Raw genomic sequence first — 26,614 nt, forward strand, 5'->3', positions numbered from 1 at the left:
TTGACTGTGAAATAGAGGCCGATTAGTGTTCTCCTTATTGTAGATCAGATGAAGCTTAATACTTCTCAGTTGTCATTTCAGTCTCCCTGTAGTACTGCTGCTTGCTTATTTAAATATTTTCCAGTTCTCATGGCCAAACACATTTTTCTTTCCATTTCCACCTTTTAGCATGCCAAAGTTTAAATAGTCTCCATAGATTTGCTTTTTAATAAATTCCAGCATGGAACACTAGCTCCAGCACAGCTGATCTTCCACTTGATTATCTTCAACTACCCCAACAGTCATTTAAAAAAAACAACAACAACAAAAAAAACAACAAAAGCTTACAGCTGTTTAAAACAGTTTAGGTTCTGTGCATCCAGAAGAATTATTCTCACTGGTTTAATTGATTTTTATTTTGGGGTTTTTTATTCACCAACACTCATACAGCTCAGCTTGCTAAGACTATGCTGAATTTTTAACTGGTGAACAGCAGTAGGAAGCCATTAAATGTTATAATGCTGAGGCCAGAGTAAAAGTGGACAGAAATTGAGACTTTCAGTAAATTTTTTGGGGAAAAAAATCAGACATATCATGGGGTTTAGATGGCCTTTCATGCTAGTTTCCTAGTTGATACTACATAGACAAGATTATAATTGTGTTATTTTTCTGACTAAATTTGTCCGCAGACTTTGTGGAAGGAAAAAATATTCTCATTGCTGCAAGCAATAGTGTTACTTGAGATATTTTTTGATAATCTAGGACTTGGTATTTTGAAAGATCAACAGTGTTAGATGGTTTGGGATAGTAATCCTAAAAGAATGGCATGCATTACTTATGTTCTACTGTTTTAAATACTGACAGTGTCAGGAAGGGTTTCTTTAAATGAATGAAGTTTATACAGGACATGCCATCTATAGTATGACTGAATAAACATTGATTCTAACCTTTCTTCATGAAAGACGGTAATCTCAGGCTAATGCCGCACTTAACTCTGTACTTTCAAAATGATTTGCCTGATCTGATAAATTATGCAGTCTTTTATTTTGACCTTGTAACCTTGTAGAGTTTACTCAAACTGACTCCATAGTATTTGCCACATTAGCAGTATAATGGTTGTAACTAGTTCTTGTACTACAGTTCATTCTGCAGCAAAAGGTAAACACTGGGCCATGAAAATTTATTGATTCAATTACATGATATATACACATAGTACCATTTCAGAAGTGTTTTAGGGATTAAGTCATTGCATATCTTCTGTTTGGTCAAAACTCTGAAATATATAAACAAGGAAGCAAGCAAGTATTGAGAACTACCAACTCTTATTTTTACTGTATGGTAGCATGTGTTGTTAGACATCAATCTAAAAGTTGTTTAGGTCAAAGAACAAGCCAGACATTGAACTCTCATGCCTTTCTCCCTCACCAAGGTAACTTTTGCCCTCAGTTTATCCTACAAATATGTTTTAATCTATTATGTAAATTATTTTTGTATTCAGAGTGTGTTGTTTTTGTGTAGGAGTCTAGGCTTTGCAGTTTTTCTGTTTGAGCAGAACTGCTGACAGCACAAGTTTTTCTTCCTTTAAACAGAAGACAGCTTCAAAAAGGGGGAAAAAAAAGTAGTAAGTTGGTTGAAGCATACTGTCATTAAATGACATCATTAATTTGTTTCATACTGTGTGGCCAGTTTTGTTTCAGAATAACTATGCTTTTAAGTCTAACATGTTTTTATCTTACATTGGAATATCTGATGCCTTTATGTGCTTGAACCAAAGGAGGAATATTAATTTAAAGACAAAATACAAACCCAGTTATCTTTATCTTTTATTGTACTGAATTTGAGTTTATAATATAGGCAAAGCAAATTCTTCACAAATTCTACTAAGTAAATTACCAAATGGCACAATAGTATTAAATATAATTATGAGGCATTTAATATATTAGAAAATCATCTGAAAGAGAGGCTACTAAAGATTTTGGATGTCACTGAAAAGGAGAATATGAAGAAATTGTGAAGAAAAACTACCCATAGCTCAGAAGTAAAACTGATTTTCCTTATCTCTTTTCCCTTTGTATTTGCATTCCATTTTTTATATTGGTTTGTTTTTTTTTGGTGCATGTATTAGAAAATGTTTAATATCTGCCTCTTTGAGGGGATATTTCCATTTACTCTAGCTAATGCAAACAGGACAGTTGCTGGGAACTCCATATGAGAAATGGAGGAAAAATACCCAATTTATATCAATGCTCTAGGCAGGTATAAATTTTGGAGACATGCTGACTATTATGCATTCTGAACATAGATGGGAGAAGAAAGGCAAAAAATAAGGTTGTTTTTTTCACAGAGGTTAAAATATATTTACAATACATGATGCAGTCTTCACTATTGGGTCTGTAATTCGACCCTGCTGATTAGCTTATGTCTTGCATTGAAGAGGCTTTTCTGTTTCATGTGAAGAGTTCTTCCATTGGGCTTGTTCTTTGAGTGCTGTTGGTCAAGGTAAGTGATGTTGCCACTGATTTAACTTCAGCTCTGGCAAAATGTCTGATGAAGTTGCTTTATGGGGAAGTATGATAGCCATGACTGATTAGAATACTAATATTTCAGGGTAATTAGGAAACTGGAGAGAGGAAAATGAGTGGTATGTGGAACTCCGGGTGTCTGATTAGCACATATGTTGGCTTCAAATGACCTACTAAAATGCAAACAGAAAACTAGTCAAGGACAACATAAATTACCATTATTTCCACACTACAGTTGCCTCTACTACTCAACTCCACAGTGTAGTTTTACATTCTGGAAAGAAATGGCAAGAAAAGCAGAAAGAGAATGTATGTAAAGGCAGTCCCTTCTTGGTTGGAAAGGATATAAAGTTGGCCATAAGGGTGCTTGACCAGGAAGAGAATGGGGGACATGAAATAGGGGTGAAAATAACAGGGTTCTGGAAACTGGGAGCTACACCTGATGAAAACAGTGGCTTCAGTTAAAGGTGAAGTGAAGGATCCCTATATCCATTCCAGAACTGACACTGAGGGAAGGGGAGAAAGGATAACTATCTACATTTGGGGTTATAATACTTAATACTGAAATTGTTCTAGTAATGCAGGTATAAAGTGTGTACGTGCAGCTGCAAGTTTCTGTCAGGTAAGGCTACAGAGTAATCTGACATACGAATGTTTTTTCATACTGTTTTTGCTGATCTACATCCTGACTACATATACATGTTGGTGATACTACTGGGAAGTCTGTTAGAATGGAATTTCTTGGTGATTCTCAGGTGGGCTTGATAAGGGTCTCTTAAAGTGTATGGGAGAAGGGCCACAGCAGTTCAGCTGCAGTTCTAAAGTTCTGAGTATCACACAGAGATGTCTGCCCTGGCTTGACCCTTCTAAAGAAAATTGCTGTACAAATTTGTTTTAAAACATGACAGCAAACAAAGATCAGGATGGCTGCAGGCAACTGCTCCCTTAGTCAGGAAATGTTATATGATAAAATCCATCTAATCAGAAGCTTATCTTCATTCATAAAACTGTTTTTTTTGGCAATTATTTCAACAATATCTAGACTACTGTTATTTTCTGGTGATAGCTAATTTCTGTTACTTTCTACCTTTTCTATGTTCTGGCCTTGTTTCTTTTTTGTCTCTCCAGTGGGTGGAGGACAGGTAGGCAGACACATCTACTCTCCGCCGCAATTCCCTAACAGAATTGTTGAAGTTACAAAGTCGAGAGCTCAAATGTTTAGTGAGGTTCAGAACTGACGTTACTTACTCAACCATATTTTGGACCTGCATGTCTTATGAAGCTGTTTTTAACTGAAGAGTTTCATACTGTTGCTCTGCTAAGCAGCTATTCAAATGTTGGTTGGGTTCGGATTCCAGCTCTTGCTGAGGTAAAATTTTTTTCTTCAAAGTAAAGTGCTTTTTTGTTTCTAACACTGTGAAGTAGATTATATTCTCTACTGAATATGGAATCCTGTGGGCTTTACTAGAGTTTTTCTGTTACAGCTTCTGAGTTCACAAATCTTCATACGAGTTTTTTTACAGTGACTCATAATTATTCCCATTTTACAGATGGCAAACTGAGGCACAGAAGAGATTAAAGTTGTAAGTGGCCTCTGCCAGGTTTTCAAATTATCTGGCCACAGTACATTGTTTTTAAGGAGTAAAGCCTTTATTGAGCAGTATTGATCTCGATACCCAGCAGTTCTTCAGTTTGGAGTCCAGGGTTTCATACTTGGTAAAGTATCAATGACTGTCTGTGAAAAGACAGATGTCCAGTGTCATTTGGGTTCTGTACCATCTCTGTTGCTCTTCTCTGAAGACTGCAGTCATCTTTTCCAGCCATCTTCTCCCTTATGTGTCTTCAGATGTCTTCAATAAAAAGGGATCATCCACCCGACTAGCAAGGGCACTAGTCCATTGCAGTGGAAGACTGTGTAGATTTAAAGACAAGTGTTGCAAGTATACTTGTACTGGAGAATCGGTGCCAGAGTGTGAAGTAACTTGGAGATGTAACTAAATTCTCTCTCGTGAGTATGTAAAGCATGGTGTATGATCATTATCTAAAGCTGTGACGTGATCCAATATATCAGTAGAAGCTACTGAACCTATCAGAAAAATAAGACTGTATTAGGACTGGATGAAAGAAGTGGTAGACAGAAGGTTTGAAAGTAAGAAAGATGTTGAGAACTAAGAACAGGTAAACTGTGTGGCACTGTATACTTCTTGACATAAGAATAATATACAGTCAGTTTAACCAAATTTTTCACTTTATTGCTTGATCATACCAGATGGTTTTGATGTTTTGGAACTGCCATTTCTTTGATGGCTGTATGACATTTCAATGTGTGTTTGTGTGTGTCTCTCTTTTAATGTTTATATATAATTTTGCATTAATATATTTATTCAGGTATTTTGATACAAGCCCTTAAATACTTAAGAACCATGAGTGTCTCAAAATTTAAAACACATTTGATAACTCTTTTTGTTTCTCAGTGGTACAGATAAGTCTGGAATAATGCAGTCCACGCATTGCTTCGTTGCCTAGATCTGTCCTAGAGTTCATCATTGATTCCATATGTGTATCTACTGTCTAGCCTTCATGGTGAATGGTACCTTTTGTCTTTGGGAGATCTTTAAGCAATTTAACTTTGCTCAGCTTATTGTTCAGTAATAAGTAAGTAATATGAGGAAAGTGATTTAAAATGTTATCTAAAATAAAAAATTGAACTGCTTATTCATGATATAAATATAGCTGTATGTATTATTAATTCAACATCATTGGCTTTGACATTAATGGTTATTATCAGAATACTTTAGTCATAAGATAAATGATTGTTCTATCAAGAAAGAAAATACTAATTTTCTTGTAAAAAAACGGGGAATAAACTTTATTTTTGTTACTTCTAATACATTTAGAGCACATAAGTAACAGGTTAAGGGGGAGGAGTAGTCAAAAATATCACAAGTACTTCATGTCATTTTCTTGCAACCTTAGCACTTCACCATGAACATTATAAATGGATGATTCTCCTTTAGATACTGACTTGCGTTAGAATGATGTATGAAATAATATGTGTTTTGCATGTCCTGTTTGTAATGATAAAGGTCATATAGTATCATTTACATAATCTCTAGCCAGAAATGAACTCCAGCAATATCTTCTGTATAACATATACATTATCTGAGGTTTAAAACTCTCATTATTCATGAAAGTTAATTTTACAGTGGGTGTGAATGATCTATCTTATGGCTGCTTTTTTGATCATTCTATAAAATAATGTGGAGCAAAGCCTGCACAAATAGCAGGAAAACCAGTAAAGAGTGATGCATTTGCTTGACTCTGTGTATACCCGATTGGATCTTGATTGATGGCAATCATTTGTCTTTGTCAAAAAAAGGAGAAAAATTCAGACATTGAAATAAGAGTGCTATCAAACTTTCTACAATGGCAGAAAGATTCTATTAATGTAGCCTGAGAGTATTAACTGTCTCTGCTAGAAAATGATAAAGAATGTTAATTTTTCTTGAGCAAGTTTAAGTGTAAACTGCATTATTTTGTCTATGTGGGAAGACTAAGAGGGGCATGATACAGATTTATGGCATGTTGGAATTAAAAAAAAAAAGAGTAAATTGCAGAAAAAGAGAAAAAGGAAAAGAGAAACAAAAAAGCCAACTAGAAGAACTTAATCCTTCTTATTATGATTTCGCAACAAAACAATAAAAGTTTAAGTAGCATAGTGTCGTAAAATCCTTAATGCTGCATTCCAGTTGATATTGAAGCTTTGAAGACTAACTTCAAAGGAGGGTGAACAAGAGCAAAAAAATAGATAGAAAATAAACAACAAAAAAAAAAGGCAAGCTTGGTTTTAGAAGTCCTTTTGTATGTCAGATCTGGGAATATTGACCCATTACTTGAATGGGCTTTAAGGCAACTTCCTTCTTAATGTTACTTAGAAACACAAAGCATATGCTTGTGGGTAATAGTGTATTTAACGGGGGAAAATGCTATTTCACAGTACGGTAATGCTGGCAATGCAAGAACACTTCTTTTTAAATAAAGGAACATATAATTTTATGTATAAAAACCAAACACCACCAACAAAACAAAAAAAACAACCCAAACCACCAAAACCCCAAAGCATTTTAAACACTGATTTATCACGTCCTTTGTATCTGTGGATTTTATTATACGTCTCTTATGGTCTCTGGTTCTAAATACCCGTGTTAAAGCTCAATTACTGAAACAATATTTTCTAAATTATAAACACAGGAGATAGCCTTCGTGAGTACTCTCTCTGCCCTAGTAAGGCAAATATTTTTTGTTCCTAAATTTTTATAGAATAAGAAAACTGTAGCATTCCACTTTGATGTTTACTAGTCCTTGATGCACCCTCAAAAATAAATAGTTGAAGGATTGCCATTTTAAGGATGGCAGAAAGAGCAACCATATCAAAACTGGGAACCAGGAGCTGCATTTCTATGTAATACCTGTACTAATGTGCTTTGTGGCCCTCATTAAGTCGTTTCAAAGTATTGGGGAGGGGTGTTTGTTTCTTTGGGTTTTATTTAGTTTTTCTGGGTGGAGAGTGTACTATTTCTGTATTGTACTCCTAAAAACATTTTCTAGCTTTGCCTTATTGCAGTGTGTGTCTGAGTATAGCATCAGGCTCCTGATGTAAACGTTAAAAGGCAGGATAAGCACAGTATTATTTGTCTTTACTTAAAGAACCTTGTAGTGATATCGCTAAAAACTTCACGGTGTTGGATGGATTCATTTGGTAACTTTCATGAAGCTGCTGCTACTGCTGCTGAAGATGCTAAGATGTAATTTTAGCTGGGGGTGGTGGTGGTGTATTTATTTTAATTTAATTTTATTTATTTTTGAAGTGGTAGGTGAGACATGACTTGTATGATTGAGATCTTTGCTGGTTTAAGGAGCAGCTGCAAGATTACTTCATGACAGGGAAATTTTGAAAGTGGAAGTACTGTATGTTCAGCATACACATACACACACTACTTCACCCCTCTCTTCAGAAAAACCACAAATGAGCACCAGACTAATATTGTGGTATGGTCTGAAGGTATCCTAAAAAGGACATTATAGAAGAAATATTCTTATACGCACCTCCCCCTTCCTTCTGCTCTTGCTTGTCTGCATTTGTCCCCATTTATTTTTCATCAGATTTCTTTCTTCACCTTTCATTGCTTTTTCCTATGTTTTTGTCCTAGCCAGACCTGGTTTTATGCCACCCTTTCTATACTCTGTCTCTTGTCCTGCTGATTCCCAACTGCCCTTAGCTTGATCCCCAGCAGATCATGTATGCTAATCATTCCCCTCATATATTTGTCTTCCATGGCTTCCACATCTAGATACTTTCTTTGTTACGTCATAGGCTCTTTATCTCTTCTATAATTCGTGTTTGTCATGGATAGGAAGTAAAACTGTTCTTCAGTGTGGGTTTGATGCGTGTGAGGTCACAGTCTGAGAGGGACGTGAGAGAAGTGTGTTGAAGGGGAGTCTGAGAGACCTGGGGAAGGACGGGCAGCGTCTTCAAAGTTGTTTTACCATTAGCAAACACCTACTGATTGTATACAGGCTGTGAACTTCCAAAGCCTTTAGCATGGCCATACCGAGCAGCTTTGTGCAGAGATAACCAAAGAAATACTTTAGGCAACAGCTTCTGTGTGGCAAAATTGAAGTTCTCTTCACACAGCTAACTTTGACTTGTGAAATTTTATCACAAACGATTCAAGTATAGTAAATTGAAATTAAAATAATACCCTAGGAGACTTTTGGCCAAGTAGAATTACCTGCAAACCTACTGTTTATTAAACACTCAAAAGCCATTGAATCCACATCACAAAATAAATTCAGCCAACAAACATTTGTTTAATGTGTTAATTTCTCATCCGCAAATCCCAAACAGCGAGCTGTAATCTCTGTGATGATTGTCAGTTTGCCCCTTCTCCTCTCACTGCCCCCTTCCCTCATGGGAAATTTTGGGGGAAAATACCATATTGCCGTGATTAGTATCAAAGATTGGTGACTTCTATCATATGGTCTGGTAAGTAATCCATTGCTATTGCTGTATTTGCTGCTTGCCCAAATAGCTTCACACATGTATTTCATTTCCAATGTTCAGCAAAGTTATTCCCTATAAAGAGGGTGAAAGTCTAGATGAAAGCCGTCCCTTTTCTGAAAACCACATTCTCTGTCCCTCTTAGTGACTAGTACAACAAAGTAAATTTTAATGGTGCATGATACTGAAAATGAATCCTGTGACCTTGAGAAGTTGTAGCAAAAGATCAGGTTTTATTTGAGTCCCTTTGCCATTGTTTTCATTGCTATTTTTAATTTTTAGTTGAAAGAAAATGTAGTACAAGTAGCTGTGTATATATTCAGTATTTGAAACAGTCCAAATGGAAACTCGTAAGTCACTTAAAAAAAAAACAACAAGAAACTGGTTTGCATGTAAATTAATGGGGTTTTATTTCTTTCTGGAGCTTTGTTTATTTCATTAATGGCTGCATTCATCTTCCTTCTGACATGAGAAAAAATGGTTTATCTTCTGAAATAATTATTATTTTTTTTTACAGCAATAGAAAACTTCTCACTTTATCTCATCCCTGAAATCTCTCACAAAATATATGGCCTTTTTATTTTGAAAAAGAAAGTGAAAACATTCCATTTTTGTGATGAAATGAAACAGCCTTTTCTCAGTTTTGAGTGTCAGTCTGAATGGACTCTTCTGTCAGCAGAGAAGCTAATTGCAAAAAAGAAAAAATGCTTCTTAATTCTTTTACCGTGATTTTAAGAATGTTTTCTGTGAAGGATTTAACAAATGTTGTAAACAAGTTTTCTTGGAGAAGTTTTAGTATATACTGTGTCAAAATGTTTGGATTCTTTAATTTTTTCATCATAGGCTTCTGAAAAAAGGAAGTTAGTTTAGCTGGGATAATACATGATTATTTCTAATGCTGAATAATGGAAAAAGGTGTGACTACAGATAATTACACATACAGCTTATACATGCGGGAGGAAGATTATGTTCAGTAAGAAAATGTACATCGTAGTGCAGTATACCTAAATTATGCTTACAAGTATCTGCACAGTAATTTAACAGTGCTATGGTCTTAAATAATCTTCCCTGAAGAATTTACATAAAAAAAGAATTAACATCTCCAGCAAAAAAATGTGGAGAATTGTGTGGTTGTTACAGAGAAATGTTCTGCTCTCACATTTGCATTCCAGATTTTAAATATGCAATTTATGTTTTTTTTAGGAGCTTCTTATTTAGTACCTAAAGGATTTTTCTCTTCAGTGTCCCTACTGTTGTTTTTAATGAACATTAACAGTATCACATACTATACAAATACTTGATTTATACATACACACATTGAATTCTGTAGTCCAGAAACTAAGGTTTGCCTATGCCACTTAAAACTCTCTACGTTGATGCTGTAGTGACGCATTAGAACAGAAATTCACAAAAATTAGCACATTTCCAGCTTCTTGGTTTTCACTGTAGTAATTTTCTCCAAGGCCTAGACTTGGGGGTTGAGGTCACTGGTACTTGGGTTTGTTTGAAGTCTGTTTCTCCACTGTACATGAGCACTTGGAAAAGAAACACACTAGGAGGAGGAAGGAGTATAAATAGACAAACCACACTAGACACAGGAAAACCCCTGGGCTGAAAATAGCTGGAAACTGGAAGCGTGTTGAGGGGGAATTTGTACAAGATCAGTTTGATCTTACTCTTCCTTAAGCCACCACTGACATTTTTGGATGCAGAATCTGAGGTTAGACTTTTGGTGAGAAAAGGTACAGCTGTTCTCGTGCTCTTTCTGTCCAGTGGATGCAGGGGGCAGGGCGTCGTTTGCATGGATGGTGGTGCTATTGGAGTGGTGCAGTTTTTGTGAGGTCCAGTGTGAGTTGCCCCAGATTGCTCAGTTCCCTCTGGTGGGGCATTTCTTAGTGGTACTGAGTGTCTGTGGGACAGAGATTCTTTGTTGCATATGACTTATTTCCACTTGTGAGTGACAGCGTTGTGTCCATTTAATTTTCCTCTGTGGTGGGATTGCTGTGTCAAGAAGAATGGCTTAATATTGAGAAAGTCATTTCAATGAAAATAGAGGCTTATAAAAAGTGGAGGCAAGGACAGGTGGCCTGGGAAGAGTACAGAGATGTTGTCCGGGAAGCTAGGGACCGGGTTAGGAAAGCTAAGGCCCAGTTAGAATTAAACTCAGCTAGGGATGTTAAAGACAACAGGAAGGGATTCTACAGGTACACAGCAAATGAAAAGCAGACTAGGGAGAATGTAGGCCCCCTCAGGAAGCTATCGGGAGAACTGGCTACACAGGATTTGGAGAAGACTGAGGTTCTGAATGACTTCTTTGCCTTTCAGTCTTCATTGGCAAGTGCTCTGACCACACCACCCAAGTCTTGGAGGGCAGACACAGGGACTGTGAGAATGAAGACCTTGGGCCCACTGTAGGAGAGGATCTGGTTCGAGACCATCTTAAAAACCTGAATGTGCACAAGTCCATGGGACCTGATAAAATCCATCCACGGGTCCTGAAGGAGCTGGCAAATGAAGTTGTGAAGCTACTGTCCATCATATTTGAAAAATCATGGCAGTCAGGTGAAGTTCCTGATGACTGGAAGAAGGGAAATATAACCCCCATTTTCAAGAAGGGGAAAATGGATGACCCGGGGAATTACAGACCAGTCAGTCTCACCTCCGTGCCTGGCAAAACCTTGGAGCAGATTCTCCTGCAAGGCATGCTAAGGCATGTGAAAAATAACAAGGTGCTTGGTGACAGCCAGCGTGGCTTCACTAAGGGGAAATCCTGTCTGACCAATTTGGTGGCCTTCTGTGATGGGGCTACAGAACTGATGGACAGGGGTAGAGCAGCTGATGTCATCTACTTGGACTTGCGTGGAGACTTCATAGCAGCCTTCCAGTATCTGAAGGGGGGCTATAGGATTGCTGGGGATGGACTATTCATTAAGGACTGTAGTGATAGAACAAGGGGTAATGGGTTAAAAGTTAAACAGGTGAAGTCTAGATTGGGTATAAAGAAGACGTTTTTTACTGTAAGGGTGGTGAGGCAGTGGAATGGGTTGTCCAAGGAAGTTGTGAATGCTCCATCCCTGGCGGTGCTCAAGGCCAGGTTGGACAGAGTCCATAGGTGACATGGTTTAGTGTGAGGTGTCCCTGTCCATGGCGGGGGGGTTGGCAGTAGATGATCTTAAGGTCCTTTCCAACTCTAAGTATTCTATGCTTCTATGCTTGTATGTTGGGAAAGAACCTAAAGTGGTATGTTGGTTTCCTTACTGTTGTTTTGGGGGTTTTGTTTGCTTGGTTTGGGTTGTTTGTTTTGTTTTTTTTTTGGGGGGGGGGGGTGTTACATTCGACTTGAAACTCTGAGATATTGTTGCTTGTAAATTTGCTTAAAAGCAAATAAAGGAGTAGCTGGCTGGAGAGGGAAAAGTCGGAAACCTTGTCCGGTCAAGAAAAAGCTTCATTTTTCAGTATGCTAACACAGAGGGGAAAGAATCTGGGGGGAGGGTCATACTCATTTTTAAATCACTGAGATGAAACAGGAAACATTTCCCGATTTGTTGCTTCTTCAGCTTTCATTTTACAGTTTTTGTTATCAATCCTGTTCTATAACATTGGATTTAAATGCTAATGCTGTTAGTCTTGAGTGTAAAGTAGGGAGATGTGCATGAAAGAGTATCGCGATGTCTCTTGTATTGCTCAGTCCAAGCATTCAAGTTATCTGTTGCTAGATTTCTGTCTGAGAAGTTTATGTCTTCTCAGATGCTTGTAATGTTTCACCATACAAGTTTTTCTCCTAGGCTAACCTCTTCAATTCCCATGTTACAAAAAGCTTGGGTGGTTTAGCATTCTAACGTTGCTTATGCCTTATTGCAAGTAGTCCTTTGGTAACTTCTGTAACATGAATAAGGGTGGTTTCTGCACTTCCCTTTTGTTAATGTAGCCAGAGGGTAGTTGTAATTTTTAGAGGACCTAGTAACTATTTTCAGAACCATTATGACTCTTGAGGCACCAGTGAATCTCAGGAAGCAGTTCAGTAGCTTCAGCTAGCTTTGATAGCGTGGGTGATTGAAGCTGCAGATATGTAGGGGAGCTCAAATTAGCACTGAGTAACCAGGCATGAAATAGTCCCTTATTTATCTAAATATGGGATGACAATGATGGGTGCACGCAGAAAACCATCTACATAGTGCCTCCCAACCTCTTGATGTTGGCCCCAAATATGCATTTTCACCTTTCCAAATAAAGATTCCAACTTTTTGTTAGCTTATTTTCTCCATCTTGGAAACATTTTTCCTACTTGTATAGACCCTAATGTCTATAGCGTAATGCTGCTTCTCCATCCTCAGTAGCGTAATGTATCTGTTGTTTCACACAGAGTTCTTGCGAGCTGTGAGGCAGATGGGTGTAAAGCAGTATTCTTTATGCCACCTGCGGGGTCTTGGTATGAGCTGATACCTACCACCTCGCAAAGAACAGTTCAGTGACAGCTTCACTTGCAGTCTGTGTCAGGTAATAGTTTTGAGCATGCTTCTGTGCAATGTCTGTTAATTGCCAGCCTTTTATCTCCTGGTTCATTGACTACATATAACAGAAGATAAGGTGTGTTTTCAGGATACTTTTTTCTTCATTTAAAGCTTGAGTAAATACAGTATTCTCTGTGTTCCAGGAAAGGGTGCTTCATCATAATTCAGTGCTGTGTTTTTATTTTTAGAGACTTTTTGCAAGGCTTTCAGAGAAATATGTTTAATAAGTTAAACCTTTTAAAGATTTTTGAGTCCTGTTGTTGTTTCCTGACTGTGCTATGTTAGTATAGTAACAAGAGTCTTGTTCCATGTGCTTTAGTGGTCTTGCTGCCTTGTACTTACTGTTTCCTGTCTCTGAGAGTGATACAATGTTTGCCGTTACTTCAACTCTTTCTTACATATGTTCCTGCAGTCATCACGCAATGAAGTCATTTCCCAGATTTTTGCCTTCCTCAGATCTTTAAATCCTGAATTAGATCTCTCAGAGAAGTGTTAGCTATTAAAACATGCTTGTAAAAGTGGTTTTATTTGGGTTTGGGCTTTTTTGGTGGTTATTTTTTTGTTGGTTGGTTAGTTTGTTGGTGGTTGAATGTTGTTTTTTTTTAAATCTAAGCTTCAATTTTGGATAGAGAGTGGGAGAAATACAGGTAGTGTTGAAGTTGGGTGTCTCTAATAATTCAGTGTACTGTTTAAAGCTACATGCTGTGGACCTGAGTTACCTGTTCCCCCTAATGTAAGTTGTGATTAAGCAAGAGGGTGAGGGGGGAATTCTCTAATCTCCCCATATTCTGTCCACAATAAAAAGACAAATGCATATATTTTTGGTATGTAGTCATTTTGATATGTAGTCATTTAGAGACCTCAGAGAAGACTTTCTTCTCATTCTAAATTTAAAAACAAAACAAACCACCCAGAGCCTCAAAACTTTATGTGTAAGCAGGCCCTCTCTCCTAAGTTGGAGGGCAGTCTCTTTCCTGTCAAAAGAACTAGCAGCTTGGTCTCTCTTGAATGCAGAACTTACTTGGGCAAGTAATCTTTAACAGACCTTGCACCACCTTGCAGAGGTTCATTCTGGGCAGGAAAACTGTGGATGTTGTACCAACGTCTCAGTCATCTTTCCTGTTCCTCTCTTCAGTGTTTGTCAAATACTGTGTTAATTTAATTGCTAGATACTAATTTTAACTTCTTGGGGGGGGGGGGGGGGGGGGGGGAATGAAAAAAGAACACTTGGTTTAGATTTTTCTGACAGAGGACTCTGAAAGCATATGACAAAAGAAAAACGAGTTTACCTTCCTTTAGAAGAACATAGAACAGAAAAACATTTGCTGAATCAGAGGGGTGCACTATTAAATTTTTATGGAAGCAAAAGAAGTATCCAGCTGTTAAGGGATCTATAAAAAAAAGATACAGGTTAGCCACAGCTGTTAAAGTGCAGGTATGTGGGAATCTGATTTCATCCTGTTTCTTCTAGAAGAGATGGTAGTGAAGCTAAAATGTTTGGTGCAGGTCAAATCTAAGATTTTTTTGGGGGAAAAGCTTTACTGTAATTCCTGTGTTTAATACTTCTGGGGTTAGAACAATATACAAACAAAACAACACATCTGAGGAAATTTTCTTAGTTTGGTCAAAAGTTGATCCGTATATCCAGAAATGCTGAAAGATTATAATCTCAAATTCCAAACTACTGGAAAGAATTAATCTGAGTCATAATATTTCAATGTACTTTATTCCTCACAGAAAATTTTCTGATGCTGTAGTTAATGAGAAAAGATACAGGTCCTGTCTATGCATATGCTTGAGGTGAAAGCATCACAATCACAGAATCACAGAATCCTAAGGGTTGGAAGGGACCTCAAAAGATCATCTAGTCTAACCCCCCTGCAAGAGCAGGGTAACCTAGAGTACATCACACAGGAACTTGTCCCAGGCGGGCCTTGAATATCTCCAACGTAGGAGACTCCACAACCCCCCTGGGCAACCTGTTCCAGTGCTCTGTCACTCTCACAGTAAAGAAATTTTGCTGATGTTCACATGGAACCTCCTATGCTTCAGTTTACACCCATTGCCCCTTGTCCTATCACTGGACATCACTGAAAAAAAACTAGCTCCATCATCCTGACACTCACCCTTTACATATTTGTAAACATTGATGAGGTCACCCCTCAGCCTCCTCCAAGCTAAAGAGACGCAGCTCCCTCAGCCTCTCCTCATAAGGGAGATGTTCCACTCCCTTAATCATCTTTGTGGCTCTGCGCTGGACTCTTTCAAGCAATTCCCTGTCCTTCTTGAACTGAGGGGCCCAGAACTGGACACAATAATCTAGATGCGGCCTCACCAAGGCAGAATAGAGGGGGAGGAGAACTTCACTTGACCTACTAACCACACCCTTTCTAATGCACCCTAGGATGCCATTGGCCTTCTTGGCCACAAGGGCACGTTGCTGGCTCATGGTCATCCTCCTATCCACCAGGACCCGCAGGTCCCTTTCCCCTTCACTACTGTCCAGCAGGTCAGCCCCCAGCCTGTACTGGTACATGGGGTGGTTCTTCCCCAGATGCAAGACTCTCCACTTGCCCTTGTTGAATTTCATCAAGTTCCTCTCCGCCCAACTCTCCAGCCTGTCCAGGTCTCACTGAATGGCAACACAGCCCTCTGGTGTGTCAGCCACTCCTCCCAGTTTAGTATCATCAGCAAACTTGCTGAGGGTACACTCGGTTCCCTCATCCAGGTTGTTGATGAAAATATTAAACAGCACTGGTCCCAGCACCGACCCCTGAGGGACTCCACTGGTCACAGACCTCCAGCTAGATTCTGCCCCATTGACCACAACTCTCTGCCTTCTTCCTTTCAACCAGTTCTTGATCCACCTCACTACCTGATCATCAAGCCCACACTTCCTTAGCTTATCTATGAGGATGCTGTGGGAGACAGTATCAAATGCCTTACTGAAATCAAGAAAAACCACACCTACCGCTCTACTATCATCCATCCACTTAGTTACTTGCTCATAGAAGGCTATCAGGTTGGTCAAACATGACTTCCCCTTGGTAAAGCCATGTTGGCTGCTCTTAATGACCCCCTCATCCTTGATATGCCTAGAGATGGTGTCAAGAATAAGTTGTTCCATCACCTTTCCAGGGATGGAGGTAAGGCTGACCGGTCTATACTTACCCGGGTCCTCCTTCTTGCCCTTCTTATAGACCGGCATGACATTTGCCATCCTCCAATCCTCAGGCACCTCATCTGTTTCCCACGACTTACCAAAGATGATGGAGAGTGGCTCAGCAATGACCTCCGCCAGCTCCCTCAGCACCCACGGGTGTATTCCATCCGGACCCATCAATTTATACATGTCCAGATTACTTAACTGATCCCTAACCCAATCCTCATCTACCAAAGCAAACTCCTCCTTTATCCTGACTCCTTCCAGGGCTATAGGAATCTGGGTCCCCCGGGGAGAGTCTGCAGGAGTAAAGACAGACGCAAAGAAGGCATTCAACACCTCTGCCTTCTTTATATCCTCTGTCTCCAGGGCACCCACCTCATTCAGCAGTGGGCCTATACTGCTTCTTGTGTTAGTTTTATCCGCTATGTATTTGAAGAAGCCCTTTCTATTGTCCTTGACCCGACTTGCCAGATTACGTTCCAAGGAGGCCTTAGCTGTCCTGATTGCTTCCCTACATCCTCTAACAGCTGTCCTATATTCCTCCCAAGTGGCCAGCCCCTCCTTCCATAATCCATAGATTCTCTTTTTCCGTACGAGTTTGCCCAGCAGTTCCTTGTTTAACCATGCTGGTCTCCTGGCTCCCCTACTTGACTTCCTACTCATTGGGACACTCTGTTCCTGAGCTTTGAAGAAGTGGTTCTTGAATGCTGACCAACTATCTCGAGCCCCTTTACCACCTAGTACCCTTTGCCATGATACTTCCCTTAGCAATTGATCAGAACCAGTAGGAATAGCTAAGGAGATGGATATTGAGCTGGCTCCTTTATTATATAGCCTCCAACCTATACTTTTATATTCCATTGCTCATATTGCAGCCTAAATTTCCACATTATCAGGCAAATAGCAAGAAAACTCCATTGACGTGGATTGTACCTATTTTTTGTATGTTATGGTAGTTTTTATTTTCAATATGAAAAATAGTTTATGGGATCTGTATTAACTAGAGTTATTTTGAAAAAGAAAAGTTGTTGTCTGTTATCAGGTATAGGATGTGTGAGATCTGGAAATACTTATAAGCAACAAAGTCAAAGCATCTGTTTGCAAATTTGCAATACATCCATTCTTCCATGTCTGAATCATGTCTGAACTAATTTTGCTCAAAGCCAAAATAAAGTTTTCATGTTAGTTTCTGATAGAGGTGTAGTTTTCATTTCAGTTTAATTACAATTAATCTTGATGGAACTGCAACAAGAAATGAACTGTGTCTTAGGGTGACATCTTTTAAAGTGCAGCTTTAGACTGATCAAAATAAGATCAGTCTAAGATAAGGTAGTGGTTGTAGAATACATGATTACTACTGTATCATGCACTTAAGTGAGCCCTCTTTGAAGTATCAGTGTGCACTGGAATGCCAGCACTTCAAAGAATGCTGCCTCCAAAAAAGCTGGGCTGTGTTTGGCCACCAAGGGGTTAATAAAGATGAAAGAAGAGCATACATAAACTCATACATAAAAAGAACTGTTTTTAAACTGGAGGTTAATAGCACCATCGTCTAAGACAGTAACACATTAAAGGTGGGCTTGTCTTTACCCTGACTTTGGTAAAGACAAGCCCGTGTCTTTACCATGACTTCAGAATGTGTAGAGGGAGACTGAAACATTTAAAATCAACATTTTTTCCGGATTGCTTTTTAAATGAGAAATTCAATGCTTGTCAGTGCAGAAAAGAGTCTCTGTGATACCTGAAGTTGGCATCAGTCTTATGGTTTTGTTTTACATGCTAGTTAGATGGGAACAGATTTTTTTATATGATTCAAAACAGAGGTTGGAAGGCTTGGGTGGGGAATGGTACCTGCAGTGTCTAATGGGTGGTTGAGACAAAGACATAATATCCCAACTACTGCACAAAAGCATGTGAACAGCATTTATACCATTTTTTTAAAATGCAAACCTGGGCATTACAGATCTGTCCTCCTCTCCCTTCCTCTCCCTTTCCCTTCTCTTCCCTTCACCTGTGCATTTCTTTCCCTCATTTTTAGTTACATAACAGCTGTTGAGACTGCAGTGTTAACAGATTACTAATATACAACAGAATAAAAGCATTGAAGCCTAGCAAGCTCAGAATTGTTACTGTGATTAGGTTTAGTGTAGATCATAGAATCATAGAATAGTTAGGGTTGGAAAGGACCTTAAGATCATTTAGTTCCAACTAGTTCCATGGGCAGGGACACCTCACTCTAAACCACGTCACCCAAGGCTCTGTCCAACCTGGCCTTGAACATTGCCAGGGATGGAGCATTCACAACTTCCCTGGGCAACCCATTCCAGTGCCTCACCACCCTTACAGTAAAGAACTTCCTCCTTATATCCCATCTAAACTTTCCCTGTTTAAGTTTTAACCCATTACCCGTTGTCCTATCGCTAAAGTCCCTATTGAAGAGTCCCTGTCCAGCATCCTTATAGCCCCCCTTCAGATACTGGAAGGCTGCTATGAGGTCTCTTCTCCAGGCTGAATGGCCCCAACTTTCTCAGCCTGTCTTCATACAGGAGGTGCTCCAGTCCCCTGATCATCCTCGTGGCCCTCCTCTGGACTTGTTCCAACAGTTCCATGTCCTTTTTATGTTGAGGACACCAGAACTGCACACAATACTCCAGGTGAGGTCTCACGAGAGCAGAGTAGAGGGGCAGGATCACCTCCTTCAACCTGCTGGTCACGCTCCTTTTGATGCAGCCCAGGATACGGTTGGCTTTCTGGGCTGTGAGCGTACACTGACGCTGATTCATGTTCATTTTCTCATCGACCAGCACCCCCAAGTCCTTCTCTGCAGGGCTGCTCTGAATCTTTTCCCTGCCCAACCTGTAGCTGTGCCTGGGATTGCTCCGACCCAGGTGTAGGACCTTGCACTTGGCATGGTTAAACTTCATAAGGCTGGCATCTCACTCAATTCCATGTCACTGACAAAGATGCTAAACAAGACCGGTCCCAACACCGATCCCTGAGGGACATCACTCGTTACTGGTCTTCAGCTGGACATTGAGCCATTGACCACAACTCTTTTCGTGTGCAGCCATCCAGCCAGTTCTTTATCCACCGAGTGGTCCACCTATCAAATTGATGTCTCTTCAGTTTAGAGACAAGGATGTCGTGTGGGACAGTGTCGAATGCTTTACACAAGTCCAGGTAGATGACATCAGCTTCTCTACCCCTGTCCATCAGTTCTGTAGCCCCATCATAGAAGGCCACCAAATTGGTCAGGCAGGATTTCCCCTTAGTGAAGCCACGCTGGCTGTCACCAAGCACCTTGTTGATTTTCATGTGCCTTAGCATGCCTTCCAGGAGAATGTGCTTCAAGATTTTGCCAGGCACGGAGGTGAGACTGACTGGTCTGTGGTTCCCTGGGTCATCCATTTTTCCCTTCTTGAAAATGGGGGTTATATTTCCCTTCTTCCAGTCATCAGGAACTTCACCTGACTGCCATGGTTTTTCAAATATGATGGACAGTAGTTTAGCAGCTTCATTTGCCAGCTCCTTCAGGACCCGTGGATGGATTTCATCAGGTCCCATGGACTTGTGCACATTCAGGTTTTTAAGATGGTCTCGAACCAGATCCTCTCCTACAGTGGGCCCAAGGTCTTCATTCTCACAGTCCCTGTGTCTGCCCTCCAAGACTTGGGTGGTGTGGTCAGAGCACTTGCCAATGAAAACTGAGAGGCAAAGAAGTCATTTAGAACCACAGCCTTCTCCAAATCCTGTGTAGCTAGTTCTCCCGATAGCTTCCAGAGAGGGCCCACGTTGTCCCTAGTCTGTCTTTTGTTTGCAATATACCTATAGAATCCATTCCTGTTATCTTTAACATCCCTAGTCAAGTTTAATTCTAAGATGCTTATGTGAATGAAGCTGAGGGAGGGAGAGTAGATGATCTTTAACTAGTTTTGCCACCAAATACAGGTAATGTAGGTAGCATTTCTAAAGATCTCAGTGCACTTGTCAGGAGTGAATTAATCTTTAATGTTCTGAAGTAGACACATCATCAGTGAAGTGCTGTGAAATACACACATTGAGACAAAGTGTAGCTGGCCAAGTAATATTTTAGCAGCAACTTTGACTTAATACTAATCGAACTTTTTCCTGTGTCTTTTGATAATACAGACAAATTTTGGAATCAGGTCAAGAATCTGATTTACTAAAAACCAGTCATTTTCCCTACTGCATCAGTACTCTAATTTAGGTTTACCACATGGCAACGCAAACCCTTGTGCATGGGATCTCTGCAGGAGAAGCTGAACTTGGTACTGCTGCTGAGAATTGCTTGTCAAGTTGCATCTTCAGTGTTCGCTTTACCATCATTAAGCTCAATGCTTTATTTTCAAAAATGTGTTACGTATTTTGATCATGTCACAAATCAGTAATACACAAATTGATGTGCACAAAGCATTGTTTAGATTAGTACTTATAGACATGTGGCTAATCATAATTAGGTAATCTGGTATGACGGGTTTTTTTAGATCAGAGTTCGTGAAAGCTCATCACAAGAATATTGAAAGGATTCAGAAAATGCTTTCCTTGTTTTCTGAAATTGCATTTTATCAAGTCAGTGGAACAGACCTTGCATTTTATGATGACGTGCAAAATATAAGAGATTTCAGTTAATATTCTGCACATCCAGCTGCATGAAAATGCAATGGATTTCAATTTGCAAGATAAAGCAGACTTACGTTACATGATGCCTTGCAGTCTGCCAGTGGTACTTCATCAAGATTTCTGCAGTGCTTTCTAGAACTTCACCTTCTATCTTTGGATTGACAGTCAAATGCGAATACAATTGCTTCTTTGTTTTTGGAGAAAAATGTGTATCTTGCAGCAGATGTCTGGCATGAGTTCTTAAAGTATTTTACATGGAAATACATGAAGTATTTACATGGGACACAAAAGTTCTCTAGACGTAGAGGAAGAAATATTCCTGAACAGCATTGCAATAGTCCAGCATATTTTTTTCTTAAAAATTTGGAGTCTCTGTTTACATTCTACAGTTGCTCTTCTATGTAATTTCTTAGTAGCACCTGCTGTTATGCATTTGATGAGCCATTGCAACCAAAATGCTGAACAAATTAAAACTGAAGTTGTAGTAGGTTTGCAGTTGGTGATGGAGAAATTGCAGAGGTGCCTTCTTCGAGGTTTCCTTTCAAATCTATACTGTTGTTACTGATGAATAAGTGTTGCCACACTCTGTTTGGTTGTCTACGAAACAAATTTAGCCTAGGTGTCTGTGTGAGCATTTACACCTTAGAAATTGGCATCACTGATTGTTTGCCTTGCTGATGGTCTTAGTGGAGAGACCAAGGATTGATTAGGTTTGGAAATTGACTTACCTACTTAACTATACAGTTAGAGTTCCAACGAGGTGTATGTTGTCTGGAAATTTGTGTTGGTATCTTCACATAGGTTTAGGATATGTGAATGAGGTATTATACTTACGTCATGATCACCACCTGTGTTCTTGTTCTGCCTGGGAACCGCCTCTGCTTCCCGATGTGCCAGTGCAGTCATTTCTAGCAGCACAAAATTCACATTGACTAATGTTTCAGATCCATGTTTAGTGTATGTTATTGCCATACAGCAGGCCAAGGACTGTTTTTCTTTAAATAGTAGACTGTGAAAAGACTATAATAGCAGACTGTGTTGTTGTAACAAATTTTTTTTCATGGGCATAGACCATCTAGTTTCCATCTGCTTTTAAGCTTGTTGCAATTGCTTTTTGTCAGTAGGTTTTCTTGCCTTTAAGGCTAGATAGCCTTCTAGATAGAAGAGGTCATTTAGAGCTCTAGTCATCCTCTGTCTGCAGACAATTTCTGTAACTGTGCTGCTTTCCTCTTGCCTTCCTTTTCTTTGTTTCTCTTTTCTGTGTTGTGTTTGTTTGTTTAGTACTTCACTAATCTAAGGGTCTGAAGGGGTGCTTCTGTGGTGTGCTAAAATCCATTCTCAATTAACTGGTGGCCCAAGTGCATCCTTAAGACCTCTGAGGCTATTGCTTTTGTAGATTTACATTTTCCTAGCCATGCTATTGTTCTGACTGCTTCTTTTCTGTGGTCATAGAGTTAGCTGACTGTCTTGAAATACACAGTGGATAAAGCATTACAAGAAATAATTCTTCAGTCCTCTTGTCATTATCTGGTTGTACTGCTTAGATTCAGTTTAAATCTCCTATAGGGGTATGAGGACCAATAGGTAATTCCCACGCCTAAAATTCCTTTGCTATAACACCATAATAAAAGTAGCACACCTGTCACTATGTTTTGTTTCCAGTTGTGTTAATCTTTGAAACTGTTAGGAAAAATAGGTTTCTTGGTCTTGGAATGAAGTTATGTGAACATTTAAACTTTTTTCCCACTGACCACAGTGACATTTTCTTTTGCATAATGCTCTCAAAGTCCTGAGAATACATGTTAGATTGGTCATTCTGTATTTTGTCTCATCTCTGTACAACTGTAACAGTCTAGTTAGTTACACAGGAATTGAAAGGAAGGCTTTATCTCAGTTCTGAGTATGTAGCCTGGTAGTTTGGGGAACTGTTTGAAAGATAAAATAATGGTTATGCTATTGGAGTAAAACATGTAATATCAAAGCGTTGTTTCTATTAAATCAATATTGTTACTAAGGAACTAATTAGTATGTATCATGTTAGAGGGAGCCCTGGCAAATCCATGCAAATCATATGATTTATAATTCATAAATCCCCAATCCCCTGAGAAATGTTGCTGTTGCACTTATGCTAATTAAGTACTTATGTTCATTGATCCAGTCCATATAGCACCTCTAGTCCATATGGCAGCCTTTATTGTAAGGCCAGAAACTTCTGTTGTCAAATTCTCCCTGTAGTTGATGCTCTGCATCTGCTTTCTTAGCCCCTTTACTTCATGGTTCTTCAGTCTGCCAGTGGTCAGTTCTGCCCGAATCAGAGCAATATTTATGTCTGTCTCCTGCTGGCTGTAGAGGTAAAGTCTGCATGCTGCAGCATTGCCTTTAGGGCATGGGACTGCAGTAGTTCATTGATCCTACTAGTAAGCTGCTTGTTCTAGAGTATATATTTTTATATATGTATATATGTTTAGGTTTATATTGGTACTAGTATGCATTTCTCCCAGTAGCTGCTCTCAAAAACTGCTCAGTTGTAAGAATTGGACAGCATTGGTGTTTATTTTTGGCTGTGTAGGTTTTTGCTACATACTTTTCTATGTGTAGAGAATAGGGGGTTTTTAACCTCATAATACAGTGGTTTCTCGTAGTTATAAATACCTAATTACACAGTCTAGTTTTTGTTGTTTGTGAATAATCAGCACAATGGTGAAAGAGGCGGAATCCTATGCAAATTTTGTATGCCAAACTGAAAATAAAAGTAGGGGACTAAAGATATATTATGTTTCAGGATAATACTTCATGCCTGATCGTTGTTACCTATTTTTCTAATAATTTTAGCATAGTTTTGTAATGCAGTATAATTGTAATTGTTACCCAGAAGAATGGCATCACTTAATTCTATCAAAACTGTAGAAAGATAGATGAATGACAAATTAATAATTTACCATCTTTGCATAATACTGTAGCACAGTAGACTACCAGAAGGATTGATGGCAGAAGAGGTTAACAAATTTTAGCAGCTTCCATTAGCTTTCCATTGTCATATGTTTGTGTTGCGGACTGAAATAAGCTTTGTAGGAGATCTCAGTCTAGGGAACTAATTACTTGTGCCGATTGCCATACTGATGAATAGACCCTCATTGTATCATTCCCCTGAAGACGAGGAGCAGTCTGTGATTCACGACTGCATCCTGGCTGATATTTGATAATAATTTTAACAGATAAATGTAGGAAGGCAGAATGATGAAGTGCCTATCCATGCTGTAAGACTATCAAAGGCATGCACATAGCCAGCTGTGTTCTGCCTTTTTTCTATAATCACTAATGGAAAATTTTAAGTTATTAATAGACTTTTGAATAAACCCGTATCTTCCTGTGTTTTATAATTTTTCTTTGGTTAAGTATTCCAAAATCATTGGATTTTATAATCAAAGCATTTGAATTTTAGCATTATTGCAGCACAGACAAAGTGTGAAATAAGATACTGGGGCATTTGATTTCAATACTTCAGTATTTTTCTGAAAGTAAGAAATGAGGAAGATGAAGAATAGCACTGCCTTTTCTTTGGTGTTAGCAAAAGGCATAGAATTTTAATGAAGGTAGATGCAAAGACACTCTCCATTTTCATAAAATGATTTTCAGTCACAATTTTTTATCTCTACAAATGGTGTTGGGGAGTAGGGCTATGTTAATAATTCTGGCTTTTGTTACCATGTGTGTTTGAAACCTTGATTTACCTTAAGTAAAATGCATTTCTGTCTTTAAACCTCAGAACTAAGACTGTAGATACCAAGTATTTTTAACATCATGATCTGTAAATTAGTCATTCCTATTCATTTGTCAGTGTTGACAGGTATACTTTCTATTAGCTCCTGGACCAGAAATGGAATATATATATATATATGCATTTTCATCTACTGTTTTAATACTTCCTATGTTAACAAACAAAATAAGTGTTTTGTTTTTTTTTTAATTTGGGCATACAGGTTTTCAGGCTATCATAGCTATTCTGTGCTTCAGGCATTTTCTGTTTGTTTATTTACTATACCTGAAATAGTCCTTTTTTGGTACATTCTCTAGGCTAAAATACTGTTTTACAATGGCATTCATTCATGATCATCTAACAAGATAGTAAGTGGCACTTATATATGACCATATTACAAAGATCTACGTATATTTGGAGAGTACAATGGAAAATAATGAATTTGATATAACCTTTTCTAGAGGTAATTTTTTAGAAGTATGCCTTCAATATAGCAATTATTACACATCATAACATGTAGTTTTTAATTAAATGTAAAAACACAACTACATAAACCAGAAATCCAATCTGATTTGCTTGAAAATAGATTGCTGTTTCACTCTCCTGGAATGGTTTATTTAAAAACAGTAAATGGAAAAGAAATGCATTTTCTTGTGTTGTTCTAAGCCTCAGGGGCTAAATGTAATGAATATTTTAAGAGATTATTTTAATTAAATTCCTGCACATCTAAACAGAGTAATATTTTATTATCACATACATAACCATGTAACTGAGGTATTCATTAAAGTTAACACTTTCTGGACCAAGAATTCATGGCATGATTTACTGACCTTGTGCAAAAAGGCACAAATTAGGAAGAAAAATGAAGGGGGACAGACTTTGATTAATATAGGTAATGCTATACCATATTTATAATAGCCTTTTCCCTATTCTGGTTTATAAATGCAGTCACTGAGAAAGGTGCCCTGCTGAGGCTGAAATGAGGCTGAAATCGGAGCACATGCCACTAGAGTGTGGGGAAACTGATCACACTGTCAGCAATTCATTTCAAAATGATGTATTTAGTGCTCATTTCACCTTCCAAGAAAAAAGGGAAAGGAGTTCCTTAGACTGGAAGGTGATATTGTTATTTTCAAGGACATACCTAAGTAAAAGATTGCAGAAAGGGGGGAGGTTAAAAAGAAAAAAGGCAAAAGCAGCGCAAACAAGGAGAGCTTTATGCAGAAATTCAGCGCTACCATGCTGTTTGATAATTGCTAACATATGTGGCTCCTCTGTTTCATTGTAGTCGTCCTCGTGAGTTCTGGCGCCTTGACTACTGGGAAGATGACTTGCGGCGCCGGCGACGATTTGTGCGTAACCCCCTTGGATCGACACATCCTGAAGCGACACTAAAAGCAGCCGGAGAACATGGTCAGTGTAAAATCTGCCTCTTGCCAATAGCAGCAGGTTACAGTATGTGGCAGTAAAGACCAGACCTTCATTCCTATAAGATGCTAGAAAATTGTCCCAAACACCAAAGGCTTTTGTCATTGCATTGCAGGCACGTTCAATACAAAGATAAACTGACCATTACTTCATGTAAGCAATGCTGGTATTTGATAAGCCTCTTCATTACATCTTAGTTGAGCTGGCACATTGTGCATACTTTGCATACAATATTTACAAGTATAGTTCTTGCTAAGCAGAAGAAAAGCAGATGCAATTTTGCCATTAATCATGGACAAGCTTTCTTGTAGTAAATTACCAATTTATACTTTAGCAACTTCAGAAAACAATCTTTCCTCTTCAGAAATCCACAGCAGTTTTTTCAGTTAGCCTTAGCACATATCTGTGGATCGTTACAGATACATTAACAGAAAAATAACACTTCTGAAGCTGAACGGTATTCACACTTTTATTCAAGTCCTCAAGTTTTTTTGCAAGAATTTGATATATAAGAAATAGCAAGAAATGCTGAAGCAGGAAGTATTGCTC

General features: G+C 38.7%; 1 protein-coding gene across 1 annotated transcript in view; it reads left to right on the top strand.

Annotated features, from left to right (window-relative positions):
• LRBA (LPS responsive beige-like anchor protein) overlaps nucleotides 1–26,614 on the top strand; it is a 401,040-nt gene that overhangs the window by 183,082 nt on the left and 191,344 nt on the right. The window contains exon 38 of the mRNA XM_061440892.1: nucleotides 25,926–26,050. Coding sequence (XP_061296876.1) covers nucleotides 25,926–26,050 — 125 coding nt within the window. The remainder of the gene's footprint in view (nucleotides 1–25,925; nucleotides 26,051–26,614) is intronic.

Source organism: Pezoporus flaviventris, unplaced genomic scaffold (assembly GCF_033815535.1).
Source record: "Pezoporus flaviventris isolate CSIRO_AGI_PZ_B2104156 unplaced genomic scaffold, CSIRO_AGI_Pfla_v1 ptg000002l, whole genome shotgun sequence".
In the NCBI taxonomy this organism is placed as follows: domain Eukaryota; kingdom Metazoa; phylum Chordata; class Aves; order Psittaciformes; family Psittacidae; genus Pezoporus; species Pezoporus flaviventris.